General features: G+C 45.4%; 1 protein-coding gene across 3 annotated transcripts in view; it reads left to right on the plus strand.

Annotated features, from left to right (window-relative positions):
* The window catches only part of CES5A (carboxylesterase 5A), a 97,990-nt gene that overhangs the window by 38,781 nt on the left and 35,819 nt on the right, over positions 1 to 23,390 (plus strand). For 2 of the 3 annotated variants that reach the window (XM_078062862.1, XM_036068932.2), the window contains exon 1: positions 22,370 to 22,581. The exons of the other annotated variant lie outside the window; for it this stretch is intronic. In XM_078062862.1, the coding sequence (XP_077918988.1) occupies positions 22,509 to 22,581 (73 nt within the window). In that variant the 5' untranslated portion in view covers positions 22,370 to 22,508. Of the gene's footprint in view, positions 1 to 22,369; positions 22,582 to 23,390 lie in introns of those variants that run through there. 3 annotated transcript variants of the gene reach the window in all.

Below are 23,390 nucleotides of genomic sequence, written 5' to 3' on the forward strand. Positions count from 1 at the left end.
GCTGGCACGGGAGCAGCCATACAGCTCCCCGACTTTTGGCCGCTTGACTCTTGTTCCTCACCCCAAATCTACCTCACTCGGACCATCTCCAGCATTCTTCCCAGCTGTGACAAGCAGAGTTCTGCTGGAGGCTGTGTGTCCTCAGCCTCTGGAAGTGGCTGTGGCACCACAGTCTCATTTTTCCTGGACGACGAATCTCTTCCTCTCGTACCGGCCCCTGCATGGGCTTTCTTATGGGATGGCACCGGGCTCATTCTTTCCGAGTGAAAGGCTCCCTGTCCATCTGAAGCAAAGCTTATTATTCCTTGAGAGGAAAGCCTTGTCATTCTCAATGTGCTGCTCGTTTGCCTTTTCTCTCTTCATCAACGTGAGCGGGTATTAATCTCACTTAATTCCCTGCAGCTGGCCTCACTTGGCATGGCTGTTGGGGGATAAGGTTCTTTTGTTCCCCTTTTCTTTCTTCTTAGGCAAACAGATTTTCTTTTTGAGTTCTGGATGAATGTCATTCCCAGTTTTTGGTGGCGAGCAGGCCTCTCAGAAACAACTTCTCCTGGGGCAGAGCGTTGGAGCAGCAAACAGGGAGGAAGCCATTTCCTGTGGCTGGCCTACAGTGGAGGTCAGGCTCCTGTGTTGACAAGGAGGGTGAAGGGGGCCCATGTTCAGGTCTGGATCCATGCTCATGTACTGTGTTTGACCTTGGGAAATCCCCTTATCCTCTGTGGGCCACATTCTGACTATCTTGCAACAAGAAATTTGGATTGAATTTGGTTTACAATGTTTAAGACTACTTTGGAAACCTCTTTTGAATTGAAAGCTATAGAAACCCAATAGGAATCCTGTGAAATCACTGCTTTTGTAGGTTGAAAATGTCAAGTGTATCATATGGTTTACCCCAGGGTTTCTTTCCTTTTTTGGGGGGGAGGGGCAGAAGGAGAGAGAGAATCTGAAGCAGGCTCTACACCCAGCATGGAGCCTGATGCAGGGTTTGATCTCACAAACCTGCGAACATGACCTGAGCCAAAATCAAGAGCTAGATGCTTAACTGACTGAGCCACCCAGGCACCCTTATCCCAGTGTTTCTTAACCTTGGCACTATTGACCTTGGGGGTGGATAATTATGGAAGGCTGTCCTGAGTAGAGTGGTCAGTAGCATTCTCGGCCCCTACCCACTGGATGCCAGTAGCACTCCCCAAGTTTTGACAATCAAAAATGTCTTTAGACATTTCCAGATGTTTCCTGGGGGGGGGCAAAATTGCTCCTGTTTTAATCTGTTTAATCACTGTTTTAATCTAATAAAACAAGAGGTGAGAATCTCCTTTGAAGAGGAGTGGGAAGGAGTGTTACCCAGATACATTCTCTGTGGCTCTAGAAGCTCTCAGACACACCATTTTTTTAGGAGACAAAGTTTAAAAACTGATAGGGCCCAGAGTGTCTTGCAGCTCAAAACTCCCAGATGAATCCAGGGTCCTCTTTCCAAGTCAGTTTTAATTGGAAAGGCAGAGGAGGGGGCTCTGGAGGGATAGCCAGCAGCATCCTCAGTGCTCCCAGCTTCCATTTTGGAAGAATGGATAACAGTACAAGCTGCTTTTCCTGGGCATCCTTATTTGGACACCTTCTCCAGGAAGCCTTCCATCATAACAACAGTGAGAGAACATGCTCTCGCCTCCTGTTACCTGTCCATTCTGTTCCACCAAACTGAGCTGCCCTTCCCCTTCTGCAGGCTCAGGCACAGAGACTCTTTGAGACGTTGGCATTGGGATCTAGGGCAGGTACTTGGGCATGAGGATGTCCAGAAAGGTAGGCCAGGCACTTGATGTGCTTGCCCAGGCTCGGGGCTTGGCAGGAAACAAATCCATGGTGTATTTGGATCCAGGCTGAGTCATATGCCGTCCGTGCCTCCAAAGCCCTTAGAACAGGACCTTCATCTCAGCCTCCACTTCGTTCTGCCACACCAGCTGGGGGACCTTGGATGAACCTCTGCTTCCTCATCTGCAAAATGCAGCCATCAAGACTCCTTTTACATGATGATTGAGAAGAATAAATTTAGATCACCTATTTAAATACCTACACAGTGCCAGGCACACAGCGGTCTCTTGGAAAACGATCATGAGTGTGTGATTCCTGTGAAGATTTTGGTGTTGGCACCACAGCCCAGTCTCCCTGGTCAGGCTATCATCCCAGGAAGCCCCCAGCTTCTCTCATGGTGACGGAGAACTGGCCAGACTGGGGCGGCGATTCCTAGGCTCTGGGTGGCCCCCTGGGACACCTCCCTTTATGAGAACAAAGCCTTCCTTCCATAACTGGAGATGAGTCTTCAAAGGACTTCTGTTCACTGGATCTCAGTTTCCTGGTTTAGTGAAACAACCTTACAGAAACATCCTTTCTGCAGGTATTTACCGAGCATTTATGAGGTGGCATTATACTTTATTTGGAGCCTTCCTCCTTTATTCTTAAGGGTTATTTGCTTTTATTTTGCTTTAATTATGTCTTTCTCCAAATAAAAATAACCATTTTTTTCTGATTACAAAAATAGTACATGCTCATAATAAATATAGTTTCAAACAATACAGAAAAGCATGAGAAAAGTAAAAATGACTCAGATTTTTGTCTCGAAGATCTTCCCACTCTTGACATCTTGGGGCCTGCCTTTCAGAGTCTCAGGATGCACCTACCCATGATTTCACATGCATGAACTCAAGGAATAGTCACTATTTGCTTTAACCTTTTTATTTAAGTATAATGTGTAACATGCACATAGAAAAGTGCACAAATCCTTAGTGTACAAATCAAATCTTGACAAATTTTTGCTCACGCAGACACACCACACAGATCAAAATACAGAGCATTTCCCAGAACCCCAGAGGTCTTGTGGTCATTACCCATCCCACTGCTATTCTGACTTTTGTCAGCATACGTCAGCCTGACTATTTTTGAACTTTACATTATGGGGCTTATGCAGTATATACCGTTTTTGTGTCTGGCTTTTTCTTTTTTTTTTAAAGATTTTATTTATTTATTTGAGAGAGAGAATGAGATAGAGAGAGAGAGCATGAGATGGGGGAGGGTCAGAGGGCGAAGCAGGCTCCCCGCTGAGCAGGGAACCCGATGCGGGACTCGATCCCGGGACTCCAGGATCATGACCTGAGCTGAAGGCAGTGGCTTAACCAACTGAGCCACCCAGGCGCCCCTGGCTTTTTTTTTTTTAAAGATTTTATTTATTTAGAGAGCATGTGTGCACAAGTTGGGGGAGGAGCAAAGGGAGAGGGAGAGAGAGAATCTCAAGCAGACTCTGCTTTGAGCGTGGAGCCCAATGTGGGGCTTGATGCCATGACCCTGAGATCATGACCTGAGCCAAAATCAAGAGTTGGACACTTAACCGATTGAGCTACCTGGGTCCCCTGTGTCTGGCTTTTTAAGTTTGACATTGGGAGATTCATTCATTTCATGGCCTATAGTAGCACTTCATTCCTTTTCACTTCTGTATAGTATTCCACATTTATTGTGAAATAAATGTGGATCTATCACATTTATTTATCCTACTAATACATTTATGTATTCTACTAATGCTGGACATTTGAGTTGATCCTACTTTTTGACTATTAACTCATGCTGCTATACATGGTGAATTAATTTTCTAAACACTGATGGTAAAGACACTTTGTCATCTGTAAGTGCCCCTTAAGCAAAAAGGAAACGTGGAAATATCTGCCCCATGCAGGGTTTTGGTTTCCCTATTATACATTTAGAGGCTTGGAGGAGATGCTCTGTCAATGTTCTCCCACCAGGAACATGAGGGGATTTGGGGAATGCATCTTTCCATCCAGACACATGCTTGGTCCTTCTCTACTTGAAGGTAGATGTCTTAGTGAGGGTTCTCCAGAAGAACAGAACCAGTAGGATATATGAAGATACATGTAAGAGGAGGATGATTTCGGGAAGGGGCTTACCTGGTTATGGAGGCCTAGAAGACCCATGATCTGCTGTCTGCAAGCTAGAGAACTAGGAAAATCTGTGGTGTGATTCAGTCTAGGTCTGCAGGCCTCAGAAGTGGGACAGCCAATTCCTTCAGTCCCAGTCTGAGTCTGAAGGCCAAGAGGGCAGGGGAAAGTACATGTCTCAGCTCCAGCAAAAAGCAAATTTGCCCTTCCTCCACTTTTTTGTTCTATTCAGGCCCTCAACAGATTGGATGATGCCCACCCACACTGGTGAGGGCAATCTTTTTACACAGTCTACTAATTAAAATGCTAATCTCTTTCAGAAACACCCTCACAGACACACTCAGAAATAATGTCTTACTAGCTTTCATCCCTTCAAGTTGACACATAAAATTAACCATCACAGCCGGCTCACATAGGACCCGTCCCTTCCATTTGGGTATTGATCCACATCTCCTAAGTAAAACAAAGCAAACCTTCATCTTGGTCCCTTTCTAACCCTGGGTCAAGTAGAGGGTCCCGGGACCATTTTTCCCTCTTCCAGAAAACTCCTGCCCTCCTCCCCCAGCCCTGGGGGTGTCTTGGCCTTTTGGTCAGACTAATGGAGAGATAATGACCCCTGCCCCCGTCCTCTCCACTTCTTGGCTCCCCCACCCCCAGACAAAGTGCTTTGTTCCCCATTGAGGACAGCAGGAAGTGGTCCCTGGCAATTAGATACTCTTGGCATGGGCAGCACCACTTAGCAGTCCCCTGAAGACACAAGCAGGAGAAAAGCAGAATGAGACCTCTTTGCATACAAGTGAGCAAGTGGGGCCCGGAGAGGCGGAGGCTAGTGTAGGCATGTGGGAATGCTCCCGAGGCCCCCAACTAACAGAAAATCTCCCCTTGTGAATTAATTCCTGGGGATCGCTGGTCCCCAGGCAGGCAGATCAGGAGTTAAAAAAACAGGCTTCTCTAATAGTTTCACTTTAAAGTGCTGACTCTGCCATTCAGCGTCCAGGACCTTGGGCAAGATAATAAATTTTCGAAACCACGATTTTGTCATATTTAAAATGAGGATAAACCCTATCTACCAGGGTTGTCATGAGGATGAAATGTCGCCCTTTTGGTCCACACTGCTTAAACATTGTCAGATCAGCACCCTCGGGGAGGAAAGGGAGAACCCTCTGCTATCCATGTAGAGAAGAGTAGTCAGGAGTCAGGAGCCATGGTCCTGGTGTGAGCCCTACCCCCTCTAACCCTCGGCGTCCCCATCACTCTGATCAGCAGGCTGGCTTTGGTCATCTCTGGACCCCTCCTACTTGTAATTCTTTCGGCATCTGTGAGGCATGATTGTTGCTTCCAAAGACAAATTTGCAGTGTAGGGGAGTGGGTGAAACAGACTTAGAAGTCGGGGAACTTATTACTTAGTTCCCCTAAGCCTTAATTCTCTCACCTATAAAATGGAGTAGTAATAATACCCACTTTATACAGTCGTAGGAAGAATAAAGTAATGTATGTAAAGCACTTAGCACAGCGGAAGTCATGATAATAGTAATGAAACAGTAAATATTACATAATAATTGTATCATATTAATATTACTCATAAATAATTTAAGTATTTCCTCCAGTTGCAAGGAGTTGAACTTTTAAAGCTTGACTCCCACAACAATCATTGAGAGCAAAGGAGTGCGTTGTAATGTAACTACCCCAAACTTAGTACAAAAGTATAATGTTCTTGATCATTTATGATGCTATGTTAGGATACAGAGTCTCACTTCACACAAATGGTGGGAAAGCTTAGCCTGACCCTTTTCTGGGTTCCCTAACCCCCTCCCCTGTTCTGGAGATTGGGTCATAATCCCCAGACTTCAGTGCCGTGGCATGGGTTAGGGGCAAGAGATTTGCAGGGCCACCTACTTCTCAATCATTGGTCCACATAGAGTTCAACATCTATCATCCAGTGGCCCTACAGGCCCAGAAGATCCATGCCCTTTGTGGGTTACATTTGGGGCATGGGATTTAGCCATTTGTGTGATGGCTTATAGAATCTTGTGTGCCTAGGGACACATGACTGTTCTGTCTTGGGGTGCAGGACTCACCCCCTCTCCAGCCAGGAAGCAAGATGCAGATTCCCTCTGTTCAGCACTCATGGGTTTCTCCTCTCCACTCTCCTCCACCCTTCTCTGCATCCTCTGGAGCATGGTCTTCTGGAAACAACAGTGTAGGACTGAAATGTTTGCCAGGCATCGATTCTTTTTCTGCCTTGCTGCATGCTTTCTATCTTATCATAAGCAGCTAAGAGCACACTAAAGATATAACATTCTGTCTTAAGGGTTTTAGGTTTTTTAAGGCAGCATCTAACATCTACATACCAACTTTTGTCTCAGTTATATATTGCTGTGCAACAAACCATCCCAGAACATAGTGGCTTAAAAAATAACCATTTATTCAGCTCAAGTTTCTGTGGGTCAGCAATTTGGGCAGGGCTTACTCAGGCAGTTCTGTTGGTTTTCACTAGACTCACTCATGCATCTGTGGTGTGCTGCCAGTCAGCTGGGAGACCCTGTCTGTGTGGGTTGAATGGTTGTCAGCTGGAGGGATGGGGGCTCTGGGCCTGACTCCCTGACTCCCATCATCCAGCAGGCTAGCCAGACTGGTTCACACATGATAATCGCAAGGTTCTGAAGGGCAGCAAGACAAGCCAAACCCAGTATGCAAGCACTTTTCAATTCTTGGCTTGTATGTGTTTGCTGTTGTTTCATGGCCCAAAGCAAGTCACACGACCAAGCTCAGCGTCAATATAGAAGAGTCAATGCCAAGGGTGTACATATAGGTAGGTGTGGACAAATTTGAGCCTTTCCTGCAACAGTCTTCCAGAACTCCTTCTGGCTCCTTACCCCCTCCTTCTGATAGGGGTTGAAACACTCTTTCTTCCTTGACACAACCCTGCAATCTTCTGGGGTTAGATGTCATGGTTTTAAGCTCAAGGAGGGAGGGTAGGGTGTGAACTACCCTCAAGGCTGTGGGAGGACCAGGCTAGGAGCAGGGAGCTCCCTGATGAAGAGACCTGAAGCCATTGATCAACAGCCATGAGTGCAAGGGTGAAAACTAAGTGGCTGTCTGCTGGGTTGCTTCATGTGAATCATCTTCCTTCTCTGCACACCATCCCGGTCCAAATCTCAGTAGGGGCAATGACCATGTTCTATCTTCTATTAGAGTTACCTGCATTGACACAGTAATTCCCTCACCTGGATCTGGGCTTGCAGAGGTGAAACGTAGGGTTTATTTTCCTCCCACCCTCCTGCCCACAGAGTCTTGCACAAATTAATTTTTCAGCAAAGTTCACAGGAGGTCCCAACACTCTCCAAGGATGTGTGGAGGGATAATATTTTGAAGTATTATATTCCCATTCCTTGTACCTATTTGGCCCTTTCCCCATCCAGTAGTAAGGCCATTCTGCATTCGTTGCCTTAAGGAAGGATAGCACAGCTTAAAGCAGCCCAAATGGGAATCAGTTCGGAACTTCTGAGGTTCAAAAGTCCATTCAGTAGAATGGATAAGATGCATGCTCATGAACGTTATTAAGTTTGCAATTTCTGGGTCAGCATATGGCAGGAGCTTGTTTGTGCCTTGACACCCTCCTCTGGTCCAAACCCACTGCAATGACAGGCAACACACAAAGGGGACCTTGGTGAAGCTCTGCTCAAACTCCAGACCAGAAAAGGAGCAGAGACGCAGAACAGTGAGCAAGGATGGAGCTTCAGGCTTGGATCTGAACATGACAGAGGTGGCAGGGTATTCCACTCTTCAGGGTGGTGACGGGCACGCAAAGTAAGAATTCAGTTGAGTTAGAGAAAAATAGAGTCCCATGTATTATGCTCCTGAGTTTGTGGACCAGGATTCACACCCACTCCCTACACGCAGACAGTGAAGAACACCTGGACACTTACTGAGTCTTTCCTAGTGGAAATCAGAGAGACCCCACTTGGACTGGTGAATGGGCTTGTTCTGTTGGCAGAGAGCTGTGTCATTGCAGGAACTGCCCGGTGTGTTTTCAGGGCTGTGGCCTGAGCTGAGAGTTTGGCCATAGGATATAAGGATGAAAAGCTGACTAAATCCCGTGGTTGGCTTTTAGAGCACATCAGGGGTAGGAGTAGGAAGTCAGCACCGTATCCTGTCCAGCCAGGATACCAGCGTACAAGCTGTAATTACAGTGACCCAGGGGCACCTGGGTGGCTCAGTTGGTTGAGCATCTGACTCTTGGTTTCAGCTCAGGTCATGATCTCAGGGTCGTGAGATCTGAGCCCTGCATCTGGCTCTACGCTCAGCTTGGAGTCTGCTCGAGATTCTCTCCCTCTCCCTCTGCCCCTCCTGCTTGTGCGCGCACACACACACACTCTCTCTAAAATAAGTAAATAAATCTTTAAAAACAAAAACAAACAAACAAAACAAAATGAAAGAAACAGTGACCCAGGCTTGACAGTGAGTGAATCCAGAAATGGCCTTGACTTCCAACACCCAGCAAAATCCTTAGAAATGGGACCTCATTGATTTATCTCTCAGCAAGTTGTTGTAAGATAATTTGCCTACAGTCAGACAACACGTAAGTGTTCAGCTTCATACATCTTAACAGATGTTGACATCCATGTGATCACCAGATTAAGACACAAAACGTTGGCATAAACCCCCAAAGTTCCCGTGCCCCTTTCTGTTTCATTCTCCCCTCTGATGTAACCACTCTCTGACTTCTGTCACCAAAGACTAGTTTTGCCTGTTGGTGTCTGGCTTCTTTCAATCAGGAGAATGTTTCTGAGATTCATTCACATTGTTGTACATTTTAGTAGTTTTGTTTATTTTACGGCTGAGTGGTATTCAGTTGTATGAATATATCACAATTTATTCATTCTCCTATCGATGAACATTGGTCTCTAGTTTGGGGCTGCTATGAATAAAGCCACTGTAAGCATTCTTGCGCAAGTCTCTTTGTGGACACAACACATTTATTTCTCTTAAGAACAGAATTGCCCAGTCATAGGGCTGGTGAATGTTTAACTTATTAGAAACCGCTATGCAGTTTTACAAAGTGGCTTTATCATTCTAACTTCTCCCAGCAATGGACACTCTGCATCCTTGCCAATATGTGATCTAGTTAGTTATTTTTTAATTTTTTATTTTTAGCTCTTTTGGTGGGTGTATCGTGGTACTCACTGTGTTTTTAATCACATTACCCTGATGGCTAATGATATGGAACACACTTTCATGTACTTATTAACTACTTGGATAGGTTCTTCTGTAAAATGCCTGCTCAAGTCTTTTGCCCATTTTTTAAAAACTGAAGTATGATTAACATAGAACATTATACTAGTTTCAGGTGTACAACATAATGATTCAATTTTTACACACTGGGAAATGACCACCACGGTAAATTGAGATACCATCCATCACTACTCATAGTTACAACATTTTTTCTTGTGATGGGAACTTTTAAGATTTACCCTGTTAGCATCTTTCAAATATGCAATTCGTATGGTTAACTATAGTCACCATGCTGTACATTACATTCCTAGGACTTATTTATTTTATAACTGGAAGTTTGTACCGTTTGACCTTCTTTATCCATTTTGTCCAACCCCCCAATTCATTTTTTGCCCATTTTTAATTAGGTTATTTATTTTTTTATTGTTGAGGTATGGGAATTCTTACATATTCCAGATATGACTCCTTTGTCAGATATATGTGTTGTGAATGTTTTCATTCAATCTGTGTCTCATCTTTTTGCATTCTTAGTGGTGTCTCTCAACAAGCAGAAGTTTTAAATTTTAATGTCCAATTTATCAATTTTTTTTCTCTTCCAATTAGTGCCTTTTGTATCCTCTCTCAGAAACCTTTGCCTGTTCTAATATTATAAAAATGTTCTCAGGGCACCTGGGTGGCTCAGTCAGTTAAGCATCTGCCTTCCACTCAGGTCGCGATCCCAGAGCCCTGGGAAGGAGCCCCACATCAGGCTCCCTGCTCAGCAGGGAGTCTGCTTCTCTCTCTGTGCTCTTTCTCTCTTTCAAATAAATAATTAAAAAATCTTTTAAAAACATGTTCTCCAGTGTTTTCACATTTAGGTTTTGATGTGTCCTAAATTAATTTCTGTGTATGATGAGGTAGGGGTCAAGTTACTTTTATAATAAGTGTTGATGTCTGGTAGTGTAAGTCCTCCAAAATTTATCAAGGTTTTGTATTTTAGAATCAGCTTTTTAATTTATCCACCCACCCTCCCAAAAAAAAAGGCCTACTGGAGTTTTTGTTTGGGTGGACTTCACTCTATTATAGATCAACTTGGGTTGAAATGACATCTTAATAATACTGAGTCCTTGAATCCATGAACATGGTTTATCTCCCCATTTATTTATGTATTCCTCTTAGCAGTGATTTGTAGTTTTAAGTCAGAGGTCTTTCAAATCTTCTGTTAACTATATCATTTAGTATGTGATATTTTTATGCTATTATAATTTCATTTTCTAATTTTCTGATAAGTAGAAAAGATTGATTTTTCATATTGAAATAAGCATGTTCTCACAAACTTAATAACATACTGATTGTTCTGTAGCCATGGTAACAAGTAGCCACCAGAACTGATTTTAAACTTGTTCAATTGATCAGTGACAACTTGCTTCAGTGAACATGCTTTTGCAAATCACAAATCATCATTATCTGCTCACTTTTGAAAATCAGCCATCAGGGACAAATTCACTTCAATAAACACACTTCTGAGGGGCAACTGGTCAATAGCAGTCTCACCTGAGTGACCATGCTTCCACAGATGATGTCAATCCACTTATGATATCTAAAAGTCCACCAATCCCTTGTCTAATTTACCTTGTTATGTGGAAGCGTGTTGCTTGATTTCTAAGTGTCTGGAATTTTTCTAATTATCAACTTCTGCATTGTGCATATATCAGAGAATATACTATTTTAATTATTTTAATACTTTGCAATTTATTAAAACTTGCTTTAGGGCCCAGCTTATGGTCTCTGTTAGTAAATGTTCAATGTGCATCTGAAAAGAACATATAATCTGCAGTTGTTAATCTAGCATCTGTCAATTAGATCAAATTGATTATTAATACTGTTGTTCAAGTCTCTATCTTTACTGATTTTTTTTCCTCTTTATTCTGTTAGTTATATGGAGAGAACTGTATTAAAACTTCTAACCATGATTGTAACGTTTCCATTTCTTCTTATGGTTCGATTTTTTTCTTCATGTATCTTGAGGCTCATTGTTAAGTGCATCACAATTAGGATTGTTTTATCTTTCTGATCACTGTATTTTGTTTTTGTCACTAAAAAATGCTCCTGTTTGTCTCTGGTACTGTTTCTTACCTTGAAATCTACTATATTGAACTCACTGAAAATCTCTGTCTTAACTTGTAGCATTTAATCCATTTTTATTAAATGTATTTACTAAAATGGGTAGGCTGAGGTCTATCATCTGGCTATTAGTTTTGTATTTCTTTCCATCAGTTCTTTTGTAGTTTTTAGTGTATTGTTTTGTTTTGTTTTTAGAGAGGGAGAGAAAGAATCTGAAACAGGCTTCATGCCCAGCGTAGAGTCCAATGTGGGGCTTGACGCAGGTCTCCATCTCATGACCCTGAGATCTTGACCTGAGCTGAAATCAAGAGTCAGACATTTAACCGACTGAGCCACCCAGGTGCCCCTCTTTTGTACTCTTTGTAGTCCCTCCTTTCCTATTTTCTTTTAGATTAATCAAGTACTTTCTATGATTCTCTTTTTTTGGTCTCTGTATTGAGTATTTTGGCTGCATAATATAAGGAACTTAATATGATATAATCCCCTTTACCCCCTCCTCCCATGTCATAGATTTTACTTCTGTGTGTCTTAGAGCCCCATGATCCATTTGCATTATATCTGATTTATCATTTCCTTTCAGCCTGAAAAACATTCCGTAAGGTTGGCAGTAATGTTCCCACTTTCGTTACTAACCTTAGTATTTTGAATCTTTTCTCTTTTTGTTTTGTTCAACCTAGGAAAAAAGTTTTGTTTTGTTTTTAATTTTGTTAATCTTTTCAAAGAACCAGCTTTTGGCTTCACTGATTCTCTTTTTTTTTCTATTCTCTGTTTTATTTACAGTCTGACATTTGTTGCTTCCTTGCTTCCGCTTGCTTTGGAATGAGTCTGCTCTTCTTTATCAAGTCCCTTAAAGAGGAAGTTTCGATTATTTATTCGAGATCTTTCTTCTTTTTTTAATGTAGGCATTTACAACACTGCTCTCACAATACCTCATCAGTTCTGCTAGGTTGTGCCTTGATTTCATTCACCTCAAAGTACTTTTTTAAGCCACAAGTATATACGTTCATAGAACATCTCAAAGTATTTTTTATTCCCTTGTGATTTCTTCTTTGACCTGTTGGTTGTCTGAGCGTCTTGTTTAGATTTCACATATTTGTGAATTTTCTGAATTTCCTGTTGTCGTTGATTTCTGCTTTCATTCCACTGTGGTAGGAGAAGATACTTTTTATGATTTCAAACTTCTAAAAATCTATTGAGACTTGTTTTGTGGTCTAACATATGGTATGCCTTGGAGAAGGTTCCATGTGCCCCGGAGAAGAATGTGTATTCTGCTGTTGTTGGATACAGCATGCCGTGCATGTCTGTTAGGTCTAGTTGATGTTGGTTTGCAAGCTAGCTCCTGTACACAGAAGGCAAGGGAGGACCAAAGAGAGAAGTAACCACTCCAGATTGGTGGGTGGCAGGTTTGATAAACAAGGGAACTTACTTACAAGGCTTGTGTTGGGCACCAGCAAAATGAGTAGGTCTCAACAGCCCCTCACCAGAATCGTACAAGTTTACACCTAGGCTTTCACTGGATTCAGTCATGTAAGCCATCCAGATGGTCTCCACAACACCTGATTCTCTCAAGGCTCTGTGCTTTAAAATGGCTCCCACTGTGGGGATGGTGTGCCGAGTGTGCATTTGAAGGACAGGGGAGAGAGTGAGGAGCCTCCTGATTGCCCAGGTCCAGTCAACTGGTGGTCACATCTTCTCAATGCCCGCCCCCCCCAAACATTCCAGCCCTTGTGATGGGCTCTTACACTCTTACACCCACCCCTCTTCCTCAGTGTCCCCTGAGCGGTCAACAAGGAGTTTCACTAGCATGGAGGCTGTTCGTTTGGTGGCTATCTGGCTGCACTGGAGGCAGATTCCACAGCAACAATAGAAGCACATGCAAGAGAAAACACAGATCAGGATAATTCTCAAAATAAATACCAATTTTTTTCTCCAAGAGCCCATGATCCATCCAAACGACTGATTTATTAAGTCCCCTAGACTGGGGGTTGAACACTCAGGGCATTCACTTGTGTCCTCATGTGATTTCATGAAAATGATACATTAGCAGACTCATCAGGTATGAACACACAACATTTTATTTGGATAATAGCACAGGTGTGTCCTTGGAAGGCAGTAATAATGTCCAAGGCCATCCTATCTTAGAGGAGAGCTTTTCTTTTTTCTATTTTTTTAAAGATTTGTTTATTTATTTTAAAAAGAGAGAGTGCACTCACACAAGTTGGGGGAGGGGCAAAGGGAGAGGGAGAAACTCAAAAAGACTCTCCACTGAGTGCAGAGCCTGAGGCGGGGCTTGATCTCATGACCCTGAGATCACAACCTGAGCCAAAATCAAGAGTCAGATGCTCAGGGGCACCTGGGTGGCTCAGTCGTTAGGCATCTGCCTTCGGCTCAGGTCATGATCCCAGGGTCCTGGGATCGAGCCCCGCATCGGGCTCCCTGCTCGGCGGGAAGCCTGCTTCTCTCTCTCCCACTCCCCCCTGCTTGTGTTCCCTCTCTCATTGTGTCTCTCTGTGTCAAATAAATAAATAAAATCTTTAAAAAAAAAAAAGAGTCAGATGCTCAACCTGCTAAGCCACCCAGGCACCCCAAGACAGCTTTTCTTATGAGAGACATTTCAGTGTTGGGTAAGGAAATATTTTGTCGGCTATCATTTAAGCCTTGTTGGGTGAATTTAGTAGGGGATTTTATGTGTGATATAATGTCTTCCAGACCAATGGAGAAAACAAAGATCAATGCAAATGATTGTACTAGCGGAAAATGGAACTGGCTCACTTCACCTGGCTGTTCGTACCATGCCTGCTGGCTGGTGGAGGCAGCACTGTCAGGCATGAGGAGATGGACCAGGGGCAGGATATGCCAGATCGGGACTCCCACCTTCACCCCTTTCAATGGTGTGTGTTCTACTGCAGTCCTAGTGCTTTTCAACAGGTCTGACTTGCATCTGGAGAATAGGATCCCGGTGGAGACTGAGTAGTTCCTCCTCATCCCCTCACCTAGGGGGTGTGAAGTAATTTGCCTGTCCCATCCCAATGGGACATCCCATTGCAAGTTCTAGTAGATGACACCTTTCTCAGACATGATGGGGCTTGGTGTTCTCAGCAGCATAGCATGTTGATCCATGGTGAGAGCCAGGGCAACGCTGTCCCCCAACACTTCCATACCTTTACAGTGTTGGGTGTCTGGACAGGAGTCCCCAGTCTGGCATATGTGGTAACAGGCCCTACTGGTTGATTATTTAAATGTATTAAAGACACATTAGTCCACCTGATCAATGTGGTTTGCCTGTTAGTAATTTAATTTACTGCTTTAATATTCCATTCTTTCTTTCTATCACCCCTGCTGCTTGCAGGTTATAAGGGGGATGAAACCTCCATTCAATGTCATATCCTTTTGCCCAGTCTTATACATCGTGACCTTTGAAATGTGACCCCTCAATCACTGTCTAATTGATAAGGGTATTTGTACATGGTATGCAGCTGGCCCAAATACCGGGGGGGACATGAAAACAGCCAGCTTCGAGTGGGGTCTGGAGAGGAAATGGCACCATGGACCAATCATCCCTGCTATCTGAGTGATAGGATCTGGCAGGCCCTATGATATTGGAGATGTCAGGGATGGGAGAAGATGCAGTGTGGAGTTTATGGCAAACTCCAGTGGGAGAAGGTCCCTGGATGATCTAGGTCCCTGGAATTCTGGAGTCAGTCCTTGCTAACTGCAGCAGAGAATTACACGCCCTTTGAGAAGCCTCTCCTGGAGTGTTACTGGGGCCTGGTTGAGAAGAAATGCTAAAAAAAAAAAAAAAAAATCATGGGCACCAAATGAGCATGCATCTGGAATATCCCATGATGAGATGGGTCCTGGCTACAAATTCCTTTAGGGAAGGATTGAGGGAATGAATATTATATATATATATTTGTAGTGGCATTGCATAGTTCTTTAAGAGGACCCAGCATCCTGTAATCAATGGGCTCAATAAGTTTGAGAAGTGGTTTAGATCTGGAAACATCTGGGAAGGAATTCTGATTTTTCATTGTTATGGCTGACATGAAACTTCTGCTCACCAGCTCTTGACTTTTTCTGGTGTTACAAGTGAAGCAGTGTTCAAGTTGTCTGACCACCTATCTTACTTCTAGGAATACCATGGTCTGTTAGTCACCGTCATAGATCTTAGTGGGACAAGGCACCCTGGTTGCCACTCTGTCTTTGCCGCCCATCGAGGTAGTTATTTCTACCTTACCTCTGGTGGTTAAGTAGCACTGTCTGGCTTCTGCTATTCCAGATTCATTCACATTGACTGAATCTGAATGAAGCCAATTGTCATGGTAGCATCGCCTACCGTCAACCCTGACTTCCCAAGAATTGTCACCATTGGGCTTCTCAAAGATGCAGGTGCCCTCTACACTGGTGTGTTCCTCACTACCCTTGTGAAGAGAGCCCGTGGGCACTCCTAGTAAACATCACCAGGTTGTGCATTCCCTCATTCTAGGAAATAAATTCATTCTAATAGATTCACATCCTGAACCTTCTGATCTCTTTATCAATACTCGGCCGTGGCAATTCTAGAAGCTCCATCTCATTCACTATAGGCTGTCGTCGTGTTCAAGATCCAAGGAGCCATTCCTGCGGCATCTTGGCCCCACTTGAGGCATTCTCTCAGGACAATAAATCCTGAGTCGTGAGAATGTGCTCTTGTGTTAATGAATTCTCTCCTGCCCAGTCTTATCTTCTGCCCCAGCCCGCAGGTCCACCGCCCTCAGGATTCACTCCCACACATGTTTTTCTCAGTTGCTACCAGGACCTATTGGCCATGGTATACAATTAATTCAGTGAGAAGGCCATTTCCTCCTGGAGAAGGAACAGTCTTCCCTTGCTCCAGCTGGGCTGAAACCTGGCTCCCATGATTGACCAGGGCCAGTGCATGCAATAGGGTGATCCTGATGAGGAAAAGCATTTTCATGGGAGGCACACATCACAAACCAAGTCTGTTCTCCTCTAGGAAGAAGGAGAAGAGGGCTCCTGCTAGTTTGGAGAGTTTAGGAGAACCCAAGTGTTCATGGTTCTCAAATGCATCCATCCACATGTCTCCATCCCATGTCTCCGGGTCCCAAACATCTTACATGGGGGCTGACTTTAGCATAGGAGCTCTTCCACGGCTACACAATCAACCTCCTCTGCAGCTCTCTCACTCTTATGGTTAAATCCTGGGTCTCATCTTCAGCATGGTCTCACTGTGGTTCAAGGAGATAAAGTTATTTTTAAAAGTTGCCAGGAAGCCCTCTAATTTTCACTCTGTGTTGATAGCTGATTGACCAGAGCCTGTCATTTTTTTTTCAAGGCTTCCAAGGCAGTTAATGAAATCCAGCCAACACCACAACCTTTGTAATTACCATCACCTCTATACCTTCGAGAGGCTGGGGTTAAGGCATGCCTCACTGGTGCCCCTCCAGCTGGACCGCATCCCAGCCCACCCCTGAGTGTCTTTGTCACATGATGCTGTCTGGATGGCCAGTGATCCAGTCACAGAATCCCACTGATGGTCTATTTCGAGGTCTCCTTCTCGTGCTCACTGACTTAGTTTGGTTCCCTGAGAGCAGAGCTTGGGGCAGGGAAGGGAGGGAGAAAAGACAATATAGGGTGTATTGCTGAGACTGCTGCTGTGAGCAACGAGAACCTGATTTTTCTAGAACCCTCTGCCTCTTGAGCAGCACACAGAATGCTTCCAGAGGCTGGAGTATATATCTCCCAGGTCTATGCTCCCTTTCTTGAGGATTACTCCTGGGTTACTCTAATTCCAGTCTCACTTAAATAAAGTCAGAGGGGATATTTGTGGTGGGGTGAAGGCCCTGGGGCAGAAAATAGAAAGTCACGTGGCCCACCCACGTATCAGGTGGTGTGCTGTCAGTGCAAGGGGAGGCTGAGCCTGCACAGAACTGTCCACTGTAGCTGTGACTTAAAGAAGAAGAAGTGGGCTGAGATTATGTGACCAGGAGATGAATGATGTCAACATGGTCATCGCTGTCATCATCACTTGTGGCTAAACCAGCCATCGAAATAGGATGGAGCATTGTAAATGGTATAATAGAAACGTCAACAAAGTGCACAGGAGGAAAGGAGAAAATGATTCTAGCACTTGAGAATAAGGAGGTCTGCGTGGAGGTGATGGTATTTCTGTGGGAATTTGAAAGACCGTAGGATTTTACCAGGTGAAGAAGTCAAGGCAAAACATTCCAGGAGAGGAGAATGTAATTAACAAAAAGACTGGATGCAGTTGGGATGCAGTGATGGGTATAGTTATGGGGTGCAGTGATGGAGTTGCAGTGATGGGACCCACACTGATGGGCATAAATGACAGTGGTGTGATGATGAGGTTGTAGGGATGGGGTGTGGGGATGGGAGCTACAGGGATGGGGGTGCAGTGATGGAGTGCAGTGATGGAAGCACAGTGTGGGGTGCAGTAATGGGAGTACAGTGATGGGGCTATAGGGATGGGGTACAGTGATGGGAGCACAGTATTGGGGTTCCAGTGATGTGGGCACACTGATGGGGTACGTGAGGCATCCATCTGGAAAGGCAGGACAGAGCCAGATGGGAAAAGATCTGAACATCCTGTTGAAGTGTTTGAATTGAACAGCAGTGTGAGGTGGGTTTGAAGAAAGGTCATGAGAAGGAGGTTCTAGGGTGCCCAGCTCCAGGCCCCTAGAGTGAGAGGTGCATTGCCCAGTGACCCAAGTCCATCCCCAGAGCATCCTCCCTTTGTTCTGTCCACCTGCAGGCCAGTCTCCACCCTGAGGCCACTGGCAGCAGGGTAGATTAGATTATGTTCTAAACTGAAGCCAAGCCTCAGACTGAGGTCCTCTCTCATTCTGGTTTCTCCCTCAGGGTTTCAGCAGAGCAGTCTGGGAGAACAGAGAGAGCCCATCACAGGTCTGTGTCTCGGGGGCCATCCAGGCCACTGGTCTGCTGGGAACAGCAAGGTCCAGGCCACTGGTCTGCTGGGAACAGCAAGGTCCATGTCAGGTGGTTCCTCAGCTTCCTAGAAGATTAAATGATCTTTAATGGCCCAAGAACTGCAGAAGTCAGCCCATGCTCCCCAACCTTCCTGTTGCTCCTCATTCCCGCTCCTCTTCCCTAAGTGGCAACAGCTGCAGCTTGGAGGCGGGAAGTCTGGGCTCAAGTCCCAGCTGTGCTGGCTCCTCAGTCCTGTGATATCTGACGATTCATCCTACCTTGCAATTTCCTCCTCTGCAAAATGGGAATAATCGCACGACATAGGGTAATGGCTGCAAAAGGTTTAGCCCAGGCTGTGATACCTACAAGGCATTCGGTAAATGAAAGCTAGTATCGTTATTTCCTACCATGTCAGTTTCCTAGAGAGCAGGCTCTGTCCATTAGGGGACGCCTGAGATAAGCAGAGGTGGCACCTTGACTAAGAGCAAATACAAGATACACAGTTAGGAAGTCACACCCTCCACAGTTCTCTTTCAATGTTGGGTTTGTAGAAAAGATAGACTAGCTTTGGCCATAGCATGTTTCTTATGGGTATCTATAACACTTATTAATTTTTCCTTTTAACCAAGAGAGAACAATTCCCCCACCCCACCCCAACCCCATGGTTCATGGTAGATATTTACATGGAGCTCCCTCTGGTAAACTCAGTCCTGGTCAATAATTTAAACAGTCTCTTTAAGTCACATAAGCTTTTTCAAATAAATGCATAGCCTCTCAGATTTGCTTCCCATCCTCTCCAAGATGGCGTCTGGATGCATCAATTGGGGGAAGCTTATATGACCATACCAGTAGAAGGGTAGAGAGAGCCTAGACCCACTTGCAGAGGTCCTAGCATTGTTGGGCTGTCCACAGCAACTTTTTGGGCTATCCACAGCACCGATTCCTGGGAGGATGATGAATTCTGACATGGCGAGCTCACGGTCTATCCTGTTGTCATGGTCAAAGCCCATGGATCCTTCCTTGGGGACTCAGTGCCCCCACCTTGGCTCTGGCCAGCCCTCAGCACTGTACTCTACCCAGGTCAGGTTGTGGTTCCACTTTGTCCTCAAGCCCAGGAAGCACCTCTGTGGGTCCCCTGACAACCTCCCTACCCAGGTCCCAACCATAGTCCCAGTTACTCCTGAGTTCCCTTCAAGGCCATGTTTGGGGCCCTTCCAAGGAATAGCTGATCAAAGATAAGCAGGAGCATAGCCTGAGATGTGTCTTTGCCCAACCTCTTCTACTTGGTTGTGGCTGCCACAGGCTGGTTTAGGGATTTGGGGCATCCCTACGGCAGTCTCCTCCTGGAGAACCAAGGCTGCCTTCAGCTCCCCTGTCTAGCATACCTTCCACTTTGGGGCTTCAGTCTAAGAGGGAGATTCAGGTCACCTTGTATCACTCCCTGTTTTCCCTACCACTGTTCTCTTTTCCTTCCCAAGGTCCATGGTGCAGGAGGGGCAGATGCTCCATTCTGTCCTATTTTGGGGTCCTCTACACCATACCCTACAGCTTTACTATAACAGTTGCTAGAGGTGGGGGGATGATTTCACAGAAAAGACATGCAAAATATACTGGTACATAAAAATTTTTTGATAATCAGCAGTTTTTTAAAAGGTTGATTTAAAGAAAAATTTCAAGCAAACTGATAATCAAGTTAGGAGTGGGAATGGTACAAACTGTGAAGCTACCAGGTCCCTGGCTGAGTTTGGGGAAACACCAGGACCCACAGAAGAAGCTGTGATGGATACATAAATGGAAAAGACCTTTTTGTTGAGGAGGAAGGCAATCATATTCACAGCTCATTAGGAAGCAAGAGGGACCAGAAAAGCAAAGTTCTAAGGAGTTCAGGAGAATCTAGGAAAGGTGGTTGGAAGAGGTAGCTGTTGAATTGGGCTTTAAAGGGTAAGAAGCTGAAGAAAGGCATCAGCATGTGTGGGGGAGGAGGGGTGTACAACAGGCACTTTAAACAGTGTTGAATGAGTTAATGATACAGAGAATCCATATAGTTTCTGATATACTTATAGAGCAGGGAGAATCTTTCTGGTAGCAACTAAGGAGGGCCAGAGCGGGGAGATAGTGTAAGTCTCAAGGTTGTAGACAAACATGGATATTGCAGACCTTCATTGGCAGGGCCCATGGAGACACCATTTTGAGCTGGCAAAGCTTGTGCCTTCAGAGCCACTTATTGGCCCTGCCAGCAACCTTCCTCCTCTTCTCGGAAACTTGTCTACTTCTTCACCCTGCTCTGGGTTCTTCTGGCCCCATAGGCAGTTCTGGAAACCTCATTCATGCTTGGGTCTCTGGAATTTATAATCCTAAAATGTCTGCACAAATGTCACCAGAAGTTGGAAACACTGAGGCCCAGAGGAAAGAAAAGATTTGTTCAAGGACACCCTTGATTCTGAGGAAGAATCAAGATAGAACCTGGGTCTCTGTAAATGGTCTCAAGGCCATGGGCAAGAGCATTCAGCTGCTTAGGGCAACCATGCCAGGAAGGGCCTGGGAAAAGCAGGAAAACAAGTTGCCTTTGTTTTGACCCCATTTTAAAGAGCCATGTGTGGGCGGGTCTCAACAAGCTAGGGTCAGATTTCAATCTAGCAAACACCACTGACCACCTACGCTATGGCCCAGACCCAAGCTAAGGGCTTTGATGTCTGAAAAGCTGTAAGTGCTGGAACCTAGCAGCGACCAACATGTCTATACACATGTGTTGGGGTTTTGGTATGCTCAGTGTTTAACTACACCAGCAAAGTCTGCAGGGCATGCTGGGAACATTTTAGAAATTCTCACCCCATCCCCCATTCATCTCCTGGGATTTGTGGTCACCTCAAAGGTGGGCAGTCTGAACATCTAGACATTTGACACGGGCAGTCCCTTTCTTCCTTACTCATCATCATACCTAGGGACTGCTGTCCATCGCTGTTCACTGGATTTCAGGGGGGCAATTCGAGCTGTTGTCAAGGGTCCATTTGAACCATAAGTGATTTTTGCTGAATTAAGAATCAAACCTTCAGAGAGGACTCTACCCAAGTCCTATTTCCATAATTCCTGGCGCTGTCAGTGGTGCATCAGAAATGGACCTGGAGTTGGGAAGAAAGGTATTTATTGGAGTACTGCTTATCTGTAGAGATTTACAGAGCACCTGCCTTTGGCAAAATGCATCCGGCAGCCCCTTGCTCTGACTTTGAGGAAGGCTTTCCTTGCCTGTCGTGTAGAGTTCTGTATCCAGCAGGCACATAATACCTGCTTGTGACAACCTCGCCTCCCTCAGGAGGTGACTCCTCTGGGAGACCTGTGCATTAGATTGATGCTTCCCAAACCCACCATTGATGTTGTTCAAGTCCTGCTCCCAGATCTCCAGGGGGGCCAAGCAGAAGGACACAATTTCAACAAGTACCCCACATAATTCTGATTCCACCCACCAAACCCCAAGCACTTGGGAAGCCCCATCCTGGACCCTTTACCCTGAGGGCGGTGTAGACCCTGCTGGAAGCAAGATGGTGATTTTCCTGGGTCCTGAGCCGGATCTTCAATGACCCACCAGAATGCTAAGGACGGGCTTCAACAGAACCACCCGCGTATAGGAATTTCACCTCTTTGGACTTGTCTCCTCGTATTTACGTGGGGGTGCTGGGTCTAGATCAGAATTGCAGACACAACTCAAGCCAGTAGAAATACTGCATTGGGCTCATATCATGATTTTTAAAAATTGAAGCTGCATATAAAAATCAAGAGAGATCACTGACTTCTGGTTTGGTGTACCTACATTGTCATAAGCCAAATGTTCGCTGGAGTTGAGAAGTCATTGCTCCTTTAAGAGAGGGCATGTGCTGTGTCCCACAGTCCCCACCACATCCTATTGGGCTTTCTTGGCCAGCTTCCGTTCACTGCTTGTTTGCTGCCTTCCTGGCCCCTGCAGGGGCTGGAGTTAAGGTCTTTGACTTCCCTGATCCCCAGTGTCCCTTGTATTTGTCCCATTCCGCACGCCCAGGGCCTGCCACATTATCCTTCCCCAGCTTACAAGTTAATCATCAGCTTCTCCTTATGTAAATTAGAACCGGAAAGTCTTGCTTGGCCAATTCCTCCGAAAATCTTGGTCCGCTGCCTCTCTTCACCAGCCTGGTGTCCTGTGTCTGCCTGCTCAACATTTGTCTGCTGACAGGAAGCCCTTTCTTGTCCCTGACGGAAGCTCTCTGAGGCCAGCTGCGGCCGTGGAGGTGCAAGGAGTTCAGGCAGGCCAGCCGGATGAGCGGGGAGTGGGGGCACCAGGGCCAGACCCTGATCTGGGCTGTTTGGGTCCTTGCAGCTGCCACCGAGGGTGAGACACCCTGTGGGAGAGGAGAGCCCTCAGAAGATGGGGTAGGGAGATTTCCTTACCATAGAGGATTTTCCACTAGTGCAAACAAACCCATCTCTCGGAGGTACGAAGGCTCATAAAAGGCTATGTAGTAACCTCGGGGCACCTGACCAATGTCCTGGTGTTACTGAAAGCCACCACCGCCCCCCCCCCCCGAGTCTCCTTTGTGGGAGTGGGTAGAGCACAGAAGACCCCGGTCCTGTCCGTGGGTTGCTCACACCTTGTCGGAGCCTGGAGAGCCCTCTGTCGGAGGCACTGGGGAGGGGCATAGGATGGAGCCCGTGCTTTGTACTGCTGCCCGCCTGGACAGGACTTTCTGTATTAGAACGACATTAGAGCGGGTAGCACCAAGACACCTGAGTCCTGCTAAGTAAATAGCTGGCAGTGAACTTCTCAACACTCCATATTCTATGTGGAAACCGGGAAGCTTGCACTCTCGGGTTCCCAAAATGTCATCCTCATATCCCTGGAGGCGGATGAGCTGATGTCAAGTGGCATCAGCATGAGAACTTTTTATTTTCGTTGATGTATATTCATTTTCATGTGTATTCAGAAACATAGGCCTAACTCATCCAGAGCACAAGTCCATAGCTGTTATTGCTTGGGATTCCTCTGGGTAAGATTTTTAAAGTTTATTTAAATTTAATTTTAAGAAAAATCAAAAAGCTAGTAGTCATATAGGGGATGCACAGACATGCCAGCAAGTGTGCTGATGGGTATGAAAATGACTCTGGGCCAGATGACTTTGTGGGATGCTAGGGTCTGCAGAG

Source organism: Halichoerus grypus, chromosome 15, assembly GCF_964656455.1.
Source record: "Halichoerus grypus chromosome 15, mHalGry1.hap1.1, whole genome shotgun sequence".
Taxonomy (NCBI): Eukaryota; Metazoa; Chordata; class Mammalia; order Carnivora; family Phocidae; genus Halichoerus; species Halichoerus grypus.